The sequence below is a fragment of the Buceros rhinoceros genome, unplaced genomic scaffold, assembly GCF_000710305.1.
Source record: "Buceros rhinoceros silvestris isolate BGI_N320 unplaced genomic scaffold, ASM71030v1 scaffold200, whole genome shotgun sequence".
NCBI lineage: Eukaryota > Metazoa > Chordata > Aves > Bucerotiformes > Bucerotidae > Buceros > Buceros rhinoceros.
In genome coordinates this window covers 76,673-87,595 of record NW_010387671.1, presented here as the reverse complement: position 1 = coordinate 87,595, position 10,923 = coordinate 76,673, and the positions used below count along the sequence as shown (strand labels likewise).

Below are 10,923 nucleotides of genomic sequence, written 5' to 3'. Positions count from 1 at the left end.
ATCCTCAGGATGCCTGCGTTGCCTTCTTTTAAAGTTGTCTGACTAGAGGTTTGATTAAAAATTAGAGCAAAATTAAATAAATGGTTGAGGTGTCTGCTTTGTTTGCTGAGTCAAGATGCTGCTGCTGCACTTTCCTCTCAGGTGTTCTTCCTTTTTATATCTTTCCTTAGCAAATTGTTCCTCTATCCACAGAAGCAAGTTAGTTATGTTTAGGCCATGAAGTCCTGTTGCCGCTTTTTCATGTTTCCTTAAAGATATTCTAGTCTATCCAAGCATCAGTCATATACAAAATTTGTACTTTTAAACGGGAGTCTGTGGTGTTTCCTCTTTCTCTGCTGTTTTTAACATTCTTCCATTTTTCAGTTGTGCCTGCTTATTGCAGTTGCTCTCTTGTAAATACCATCTGTCTCTCCTTGTTCTTCTTCCTTTATTTCTTTCGAGATAGAATTCATTCATTGCTTCTACACACTGTTCTAATAGTCAGCAACTATGGGAGCTGCTGGGATAAACTATTTACAGGAAGTCATATTTTTCCTGCTAGGCCAAACATGTTTATAGAGACTGATCAATTGAAATTGCATGCTGACAAGTCGGTAAGACCATTCCCACTTCCTGAGATTTCTTATAAAATATTGCCTGTTATTGTACAAATTAATCATATTTTGAAATATCCGAGCCTTCCAAGTTTTAACATGAAAAGATGTACTGAAGTGACGAAAGCATTACTTCATACCTCTTCGTGTAGACCCAAATGGGAAGATCAAAGAGGAGACTGGGATTGCGTTCTGTCCAGGGATCACAGCCCTGATCAGGTCCCTAGCTATTAGTACTGTGTGCATTGACAGGGATTCTTTCTTCCTTTCATCAGAGAGACAGCAGTTTAAGTAGATGTGGTTGGAGAGCAGTTGGAGGGGAAAGGCAGGAGGAGAAAACCTTAATTATTTGCCCAGATTGTGCAGTTAAAAATAGAATCAGTTTCTTCTACTTGGGAATTAATACCAGTTCTCCTTACTTCTCTTTATGAATGTTCAAGGATTGGTAATCAAGATAAAGCATTTGTAATGTAAATTTTATATCTCTACTGTTAATCAGATTTCTGGGTTTTGTAAGTAGTCATCCAGCAGTGTATTCTTTTGAATAAATGAAAGCATTTTTAAATTACTGTCTTAGTATCTTCTTTGGCTACACTGAGTTTACTCACTGGTGATATTATGGTATAGTATCTGAGAAAGCAGAATGCTCTTGCTTTGGAGTTGCAGGCTAATTTCATACAGCTGCAGGTCAGTTTGACGCAGTTTCCTGAGAAATCTCAGGTCAGAAGTGACATAAAATCAAAAATTCACATTTAAGTCATCTTCAGTGGTGTGTCCAAATTATCCTTTTGCTCTTGTGAGTGCTCCCTCCTGTACTATATAGACATTGACAAGAATGCAGAGTAACAATGGCAAAATGTGCCCCTTACCATCTTGCAGCACCTTATGGCAACTCAGATCTTATGTTTTGCATTAAATGGGAAGATGATAACCTGATTTGAGTTAGAACAGAACTACTTTTCAGCTCAGTCTCTGTTAAATGACTGCACTTTCTGAAGTTAACAGCGTATTTTTCAGACAGTGTCTGCTGCTAGAAGTGGTAATGCCTGATGTCCACAGTTACTACCAGGAATTGGGATGCAGAAAGGCTCTTGCTGGTACTTGCTCCTGTGCAGACCAAGGTCACTGCTAAATCCTGTGCACCACGTTGGGGTACAGTAAGTGAGAGGCTGCACCTGCAGGGAGGAGCGGACAGGACAGATGACCCTGAACTGACCAACAAGGTGTTCCGTCCCACAGACATGATAAAGCTGAGGGATCACAAAGGTCAACCCCTCTTGCGCTCTTCTTCAGTGGCTGGTTCCTGAGGAGGTCTTTGTCAGTTCTGCCTTTGATCCCAATCTGTGCATTTCTGAATCTGGTTCCTGTCTGCTGCTGAGTCCAGTTTGAGACTTCCCCAGTGCCTGCCCCGCAGGAGCTATCAGGGAAGTTGGGTTTGTTATCGGGTTTGTATAGATTTAATTTTATTATTACTATAGTTGTTTCATTAAAAGTGGTTTAGTTTTTATTTCCAATCCATACATCTCTGTCCCTTATTCCCTGTCTCTTGTTTTGTATATATTTGCATATATTTCATCTAATTGTTATTTTTTTTATTAAAGCAGTTTTAGTTTTCTTTAGTTTTCTTTTCCAACCCATAAGTCTCCCTCCATTATTCTCTTTCTCTTCCTCTTTGTGAAGGGTAAGGAGTTAACAGAGAGCATCTGTCATTTGTCTAGTGGCTGGACCAGCCCTAACCCTTGACAGATGAATATGTGCTGGTTTGGTTCTGTAATGGCTGAAGTGGAAACCACACAGTGAAGAGTGGTTCATCATCTGGCACTTTGTGAAATACAGGCTGTACAGCTATTACCGTGTTCCATGCAGGCAGGCACGTCAAATGTGGACAATGAATTTCCTAGAGCAAATGTTGGACACCAAATCTTTCACATTGCAAGAGTGTAGATGAGCAGATTTACAGTATTGTGTTTCTGTGACGCAACATCACAAGTTCTTCCAGGTCTTAAACTCCCCCTTTTATTTGTGCTCCATGACCACTTGCTTACTTCATGTAACGTGTAGCATGCTGCTAAACGCTTTCTTTAAACTTGCTAGAGTTCAGTGACGAGGAGGCCCTGTGGGATCTAGTTGAACCACAGAACAGAGGGCATATTGTCCACTTTTGACCTTGGGGCAAGTTGTGGCCTTCCAGCTTGGGAGTATGCTTTTTTTATGATGCGTAGATGAGTAAACAGAGGTGTGACATTTCAGTAGCAACTCAGCGTTAATGTCTGTTAGTTACAACAACATCACTGGTACATTATCCAAATTGCTTTACAACAGTAGGCTGTATTCTGGGGCTTGGGTGGTGGCCTACTTTGTGACAAGGTGTTATTCTGGCATGGAAGATCTTGGTTTCTTAGCGAAGGCAAACTTTTGTATTCTCTTGGGGATAATTTATTCATAGAAAACTTACCATGGTGAAGGAGCCCAGATGAGCAGGTGTTGCTGTACAGTGAACACCAGTTTGCAGAAACCGTGGCAAGGTAGGCTTGATTGAGCTAAGCACATCACAGCAGTCAGTCTGTCTCTGGAATACATGACTGTGGCCTCTGTCTCTCAAATGCTGTTAATCTCCTTTACCTATGTGAGGTAGGATAACCCACAAAAAGACTGGAGGCTGGAGTCTTCCTCAAGCTTTGGGCTTTGAAGCCTAGGGTTTGGGGCTACAGTGTCATGAAGCCCTAAAATTTCTCTCTGAAGACTGGAGGAGATCTCTGAGCTGTTTAGCGCTGATGGTGTCTTTTCAAATGGAGGTGTGCTGTGCTTTCTTAGTGCAGGTGATGGCTGTGGTGGACGGCAAATTGACTTTTTATTTCAATGCAAGTAATTTTCTACAGAAAGTTTAATCATGTAATTATTTAAAGTGGGAAACTATTCCTGTGAAAAACCCTTCTAATTGGAAATTAATTGTAGTGATTGCTAAGTTAGCAACTGAGTGATCTTGCTTATGGTGAATGCTGTGTATTTTGCAAGGGATGGCAAAAAATATTGGGTATGTCTTGGCTGGGGCAAATGTAAAGATCACACCACAGTTCTTCCGAATGTGTTGTGTACTTCTCTGTTGTCCTTCTGTCATATCAGATCCATTTTACCATTGCCTTGCTTTGGAGTATTCTTTTTCTTGGTGGTAACAATGATTTTATTGATTTCCTTGTCAAAGGATCCAGGCGTGTGTTCTAGGGACCAGCAGAAGCCTGTAGCGGTGGTGGTATGCCCGTGGGCTGACACGGCTGCCTGACAGGATATGCACCTTCTGTGAGCACTGGCAAGCAGGATTCTACTTAGGTGAGATGCTGAGTGAAAGCAGCTTTGCACTGTCACACTCATTTATAAAAACAAAGATTCACTAAGCAGTAGGGTGCCTGCCAGACTCCACTGCTGAGCAAATAGCTCTCCAGGCAAAAAAGGAATGGTAATCACAATCTGGTAGAAAACTCCTCTCCTACAGAACATCCTTCAAGGTTCGTAACGATTGCAAATATCAGTGACATAATTAGGCCTCGGAGATGCCAGACATCTAATTTCTTCTTTCTTGGGTGTATCTTTTACATCGTGTTCTAGCATAGCTGCTGTTTTTTGGTAGCACCATCACCTTGCCAGCTGCTGGCAGCATTTTGCAATGTTTGTTCTGCTGTGTTCCCTACTGCTTTCCCTGTGGCCTTTCACTCCGTTTCTACTCTTTTGCTATTCTTCAGTTTTTCCTGCGGGAGTTATCAGCAGTTAGAAACACAGATTTTTGAATCAGAATCACAATTAACCGATTCATCTAATGATTTGCTCCATGAAGGCAACTAACTGCAAGGTTTTTTATGAAGAAGAGAGCATAATTACCCAGCTGATCTCCATGTTACAAAGAGCAGAGGTGAGTCGCTTAATCCTGTGTGCTTGTTTCCTTCCTGGGATGCCACCTGAACAAGAGAGGACTGATGGCTGTGTAGCTTGCCTTATGCGTTTGCAAGACAGGGTATGTCACAAAAGATTACAAATAACAACAAGGATAGCAAGGTTCATTTTCACTGTTTACTATGCCGAAAAATGCATCAGTCAGCATTTATGATAAAGAGTTTGCTGGGAGATTGCAGAAACAAAGTGCCAAAATTTACTGCTCTCTGCTACCAAGGGTCATCAGCCTGCCCCTTTGCTTCTGATGTTCTAATGTTTCTTATCTTGCTTGCTTTGTTTATGCTGTTTGTTGGTTTACTAGAAATGTCAGTGCAGTCAATTTTGCTACGAAACAGACAGGAGAAACGTAGCTGTTTCTTCTTTCATAGAAGCTTTTGTGGTATATTCAGGGGGTGAAGTTTTGCAAACTGGATGTGAGCCATGCTGTGTTTTCACCAAACTTCTCTTTGACCTCAAGGTTTCTGAGCACTGCAGGCTTTGAGGAGCAGGCAGTGAGCAGCCCTCCAGCAGTGAGAAGAGGCCTTGGATACTCCTGAGACAGTAAGGGTAGCAAGGTACGTGGTGGGTATGGCACCACTCCTACTGATGCAGGGGCTTCAGTAGATTTTAGCATATTTAGATGATTTTATAACTTTCTGGGTAAAATTTGTAGCTTGCTAAGCTTGTAACCGGTCAGCTTTGCAAAAGTAGTGTAACTTTGTAAAAGTGGCATGAAACAGATAAAAACTGAGGCACAGGGCGAGGCAACAAGGGCAGGGTGAGGCATAAAAAACCGGCTGAGACAGATAAGGAGAATAAGGGGGCCAGAGAAGGCTGATGGTTTATCACAAGTCCCACTCCACTGCGCATGAGCGACAGACCCGAGGGCAAAAGGCCAGACGCGAGGAAGACTCTTACTTCCTCCCCACGACCACCAGAGTGCACTATGCATGCGCCAAGGGGAGGAGACCTAGTTAACATAGCAAGCGGGATAGGTTATGCGTATGTATTAGGCGATAAGGAAACTTTTTGAATACGTACACTCTGCTGCTTTAAATAAGGGTCATTCACTGCCAATGGTGTGGGAGCGTGTTATGGGAAACCCCTTCCCGGCCGCACCTTCAGCACTACAGAGCTGAATAAAACATACCTGCTTTACAACCTATACAGATTGTAAAGTTTGATTCCGTACATCACTACCCAAGCACTTTGCAACCTGTGACACAGGTGCTGCTGCTGCCAGTTGTGTTACTGGCACCATTTAGCCTGTGACTGAGTGTTCAACAGAGAGATCAGTAATGGTCATCTGAGCTGAGAAGCACCAGTGTGCTTTGCAGTGCTGCTCTTGATTGTGCATTTTTGTAACCTCTTAAAGCTATCAACCCAACGGAGGAAAGGTACTAGCCATCTGAAGCACTTGAAACCCTGCAGGCATTGTGTTGGAGAGCACTGAAGCAGTTCTGTGTGGCAAAAAGGAGTTCCTTGAGCACCCGAAAACAGACGGAGAAAGGCAACGTTGAGAAAACTCATCCTCTCCAAATCAGCAAAAGGATGTTTTTTCTCTTCACAGCAGTTTGTGTCTCTTCCCTCTGAGGTATTGCACAGACCTGCAAAGAATTTCCTGACTCTTCGGCTGAGTTAGAGGATCCAAGTGAGGAGAAGGTAACGGCCCCGTTCACTGTGGCTGCAGTTGCAGGCAGCTTGTGCGTGTCCGTGCTTTTTATATCTTTTGTTTATTTTCCTGGCAGGAAGCTGCGCCCTGGGGCTGTGTGGCGGCTCCGCCTTCCGCTGTACCGTCCCGGGTTCCGGCACACTCGGCTGGCTGCGGCGCAGTGGAGGCGGGGACAGGCAGTGCCCGTTCCCCAGCAGGGGTCCAGGCTCGAAGCAGGAGGCTGGGAGGTAGCGATGGAGGTGGTGCAGGGAGCCGTGGGGGGACCCCAGCTGCTGCGCTTGGAGACTGGGGTCATTGCTGTGCTGTTGACGGTTGTGGCTATGTGCTGCCTGCCCTCCCTGAGGGAATACTGGAGGCGATGGTGGGTGATGAAGCCGATCCCGGGTATCAGCCCCTGCTTGCCTGTGGTAGGAAACGCTCTCCAGTTGGCTCGGGGAGGACAAGGTAAGGGCAGCTCACACCGTGGCCCAGCTGTGAGGTCCTCGCAGTGCGTGGAGCTTTACTGGAGGAGCCAGCGCTGCTGTGGTGCTTGAGTGGTAGAAGCTGTGGCTTGGGTGGGATTTAGGTCTCTCTGGGGCTGTGGGCAATCTGTAGAGGGGAACTGTGTGAGAAGTGGGCAGTGAAGGGGAGAGGAGAAAAACGGCGTAAATGAGGGGTTATTAGCAGTCAAAGATTAGGTGGATGTTCAGTTTAACAGCGGCTTCCAGATGGTGGTGCTGGACTTTCTAGTTGTTGGCGAGGTGGAGCATGAATGCTGTGCCGTGTGCTCTTGTGACAGGAAAGCGTGCTGGGTGCTCCCTTAGGAAGTGGTTTCACAGTGCAGAGCACTGCGTTCGCGTGTGTGGTTTTGGTGATCCAAACAAAGCTTTTAGTCTGTAAAGAAAAAATACTTCCAACAATTATCTTCTCCCAAGGCAGCATGTGCAAGGGGCTTTAGCAGGCTGATTTGCTGGGTCATTTTCAGAATTAGCTGTTATAGATGCGTTAGATGCAGAAGAACTTGTGGAGTATTTGCAGTACATCCCTCAAAAGCAAACCTTTCTGTTCTTACACTGATGAACGGTACCTTCGTTTTGCCAGGTGCTTGAGAGAGCACTAATGTTCCCTTTCTGTTTGGTACTCGGTTTTGCACAGGAGCATATTTCTGGAGGAGTCTCTGGTGTGAAAGCAGCTCTAGCTGTGCTATCAGTGGACCAACAGGCTCTTCTGTGTGTGTTTGTGACACCTGTGTATGCCAATCCGCTCTGTGCACATGCGCTCCTGGCTGTGCTGCCCAGTGTGCTACCAGGAGAGAGAGTGTGACTGGGTCATGGGACAAGCACGCTGCTCAATGCTGACACATGCTGAGACTTGGTGCCTGTGTGTGAGAGGGTACACGCTTGCATCTTTCCTCTGGGTCCAATCCCATATCTAAATACAGATATGAGAGATCTTTGGTGGAAGCCAGAGCAAGTAGCTTTCCCTGAAGTTGCCTTTGGGGAAGCAGTAGTACAATCATAGTCAGTATGTGTACATGAGCCTGACTGAGACATAAATCGTCTTCTTTTTTCCTCCTCCTTCTTAAGTCGTCTTAAAAAACCAAAACAAACAAACAAACAAAAAAAGAATGTTGCTTCTCTCTCTCCAGAAAGCAGTTTGATGGAGACTTATGTTCTAAGGAGACTCTAATCTCCTTTGTTATCAGGAGTCACATAGTTTCCATGCTTTAGTTAAGTCCATGACCATCCATCTTTGTTCTTGTTTATTTATGTAAAAGTGAGTGAAGTTTGTGGTTTATAATATGTTTTCATTAAAAATATGACAATTAAATTGTAGTTTTTAGAAAAAAGGGTAAGGCTTTTTAGCAGAAGGAAAAAGGACTTTTTATCTGATGGTGATTTTACTTATTAATATCAGTAAACAAATGCTGGAAGAACTGTAATATTTTAATCATGGTGATGTTAAGTAAAAAATACTAAATAAAAGCAGCAAAACACTCTGATGCTTTTAAGCCTTTTGTATGAGGTGTCATTAGAATTTTGCCTAAGACTAGGGAATACTGTATTTGTGTATCTATTATCTTATTGTATTTTGTATTTGTATATTTATTAGGAAACTAGGTTTTTTTCCTTTTTTCCCCTTTGATTTGGGAACCTTTTAATTTTCGCCTCTGCAGAGGCCTTGGAGGGAGTAATTTATTCCTAATCTGGTTTCCGAAAAGGCAAAGGCATATTTAATCCTTGGACACCCTAATGGTGGCCACCTCCTCCAGAACTGCAGAATGAACCTGATGGCCCTCTGTGATGAAATAGATGGATCTGTGATCAAGAAAAGAACAGGAGACGGTATTTAATTTGATTCAGTGAGGTCTTTTATACCATCTCCTATGCTTTCTGTATAGCTGACAAGATGTGGACTGGATAAATGGATAATCATGGGGGTGGAGAAATAAAGTCCAGCTGGGCAATAGTGGTATCTCAGGTGGTCTGTGGCATAAATGATCCTATGAGTCTTTGTGCCCTTAGAGATGGGGACATCTGAGTTGCCAAGTGCACAGTGTCCCCGTAAAGTGGCCACTTACCCTTCAGTAAGGTTTCTGAAAGGACAAGAGTGGAGTTTAATCCTGGAGCAGTCAGATGTCAAAAGCCACTGCTAGAATTGCAGATTGTCACTGATGGATGTGATGGGTTGCACATCTCTCACTGAGGGCTGTGAGAGAGTGAGAGGGTTTAAGCATGGTGGAGTAAAAAGTAATTTGTTTGCAGACAAACAATAACAGTGTAGGGGCTCCAAAGATTTTCTTCATGAATCCAGCTATCAGAAACTAGACATTTCAAGTGATACTGGTTTCTGCACAGTGCTTTGGTGTTACTGTGTGTGATATCACTTGCGTGTCCACCACAAATGTAGTACGTGTCAATGAGGTCTCAGATAAGAAAAAGCTTGGTGCTGTTCTTGGAAAGTAAAGAAGCATCTTGATACAGCATTTTGGCTAGTGTCAGATAAGCCAAAGAGTAAGTGCAGACTTGATAAAGTTTGATTTTGCTCTAATTGATACAAAAGTGCATTGCAATAGAGAAGGCACATGCTGCAGTGCTTTGAGCCTACTTTAACTGCCTTATCTAGGACAGGTTTCTCTAGAATAGACTGTGTTCAAGAGTGCACCCAGAAAGAAATGCTCCTTCAGTACAGCTAATAGATAGGTGCAAAATATGCTGCTTGATCATAGTAGCAAGATAAAACTACAACAAAAATGTAATTACAGGACATATGGTGAAAAAGAGTTCATTATGGAAGTCTTGCTTACTCAGCAAAACCCCCTTAATCTGCTTTTTTTCATTCCAGAATTTTTAAAACAACTGCAAATTTACTCTGAAGTGTTCAGGAGTTGGCCATTGCTCAAACTTTGGATAGGACCACTGCCTCTCTTGGTTTTGTATCACGCTGACGATGTGGAGGTGAGTGCTTGTTTCCTGTCTATTCTACTGACATGTAAAGCAGTATCCAACCTATTAGTTTCTATTTACTCAATGTAATTTTTGCAGAAAAGGGATTGGATAGATTTTAGTTGAGATTATCCTCTGACCCAGTGTAAAAGTGGAAGAATATAAAAAGCCTCATCTTGAAAAATAAAAATACTGAAGCTGGCCAGCAAGTGAAAGCAATGACTCAGTATGTTTTATGCAAAGATGCATCTCCTTTAGCTTTGTTTTCATATGCACGAAAGCTGCTGCTCCCAAGACCAGAACGGACAAGCAGGTATCAGGGAAGATAGGACAACTAAAATGGGAATAGAACATATAGAACATATGAACCATATAAGAACATAGAACCATATGAAATGCAGGTTGCGATGCTTGTGTCTGTCTGTCTGATTTCTGCATTAGAAATTGGTGGGTCTGTCTTGATGCCATGAAATGTAGTTGTTAGTTTTGCTACTAACAATTGTCCTTCAACTGGGAAAATGGAATTGTTTCTTCGGAGTATTTACTGCTTGTGAGTTTGGCTATGGCTGGAAACCTCTGCGTTTTGTCTGAGCTCTGCCTGTGACTTTGTGACATAGATTTTTCTTATTTGGGAAGAGAAGTGGGAGTAGTAGTTTTTGAGTTTCTAAAATTTTCCAATTTTTCTAAAGTTTCCAATTGTTTCTCAGGATTGGAATGTTAATTGAAAGACTTGAGGGTGTGAACTCAATGTTTCCCCTGTGTACCAGCTTGTACTGAAATATTGATAGGATAAGCAATAATGGTTTTAAAATAAAAGAAGGTAGATTTAGATTAGATATAAGCAAGAAATGTTTTACAACGAGGGTGATGAAACACTGGCACAGGTTGCCCATAGAGGTGGTAGATGCCCCATCACTGGAAACATTCAAGGTCAGTTTGGATGGGACTCTGAACAACCTGATCGTGTTGAAGCTGTCCCTGCTCACTGCAGGGGAGGTTGGACTAGATGACCGCTGAAGTCCCTTCCAACTCAGAATATTCTGTGATTGTGCATTTTACTGAGGCTCAGGGCGTTTTTTGTGGAGGAACTGAGATTGTGTGAATCTCAGCTGAAGAAATCTCTCTCCATCTAACAAGCGATGATTTTTTTTTTTTTCTCTCCTTTCATGTTTCCAACAGGTTATTCTGAGCAGTTCAAAACATATAGAAAAATCGTACCTGTACAAATTCCTGCATCCATGGCTGGGCACTGGACTTCTGACGAGGTATAGTGAAATGCTGATGCATTGCTGTCTTTCTGAAATTTGCA

At 43.0% G+C, this 10,923-nt stretch overlaps 1 protein-coding gene across 1 annotated transcript in view; it reads left to right on the top strand.

The window, feature by feature from the left end:
* Positions 1-6,422: 6,422 nt before the first annotated feature.
* LOC104500235 (cytochrome P450 4V2) overlaps positions 6,423-10,923 on the top strand; it is a 15,412-nt gene continuing 10,911 nt past the window's right edge. Inside the window, exons 1-3 of the mRNA XM_010144221.1 lie at positions 6,423-6,633; positions 9,514-9,626; positions 10,794-10,879. Coding sequence (XP_010142523.1) covers positions 6,423-6,633; positions 9,514-9,626; positions 10,794-10,879 — 410 coding nt within the window. The remainder of the gene's footprint in view (positions 6,634-9,513; positions 9,627-10,793; positions 10,880-10,923) is intronic.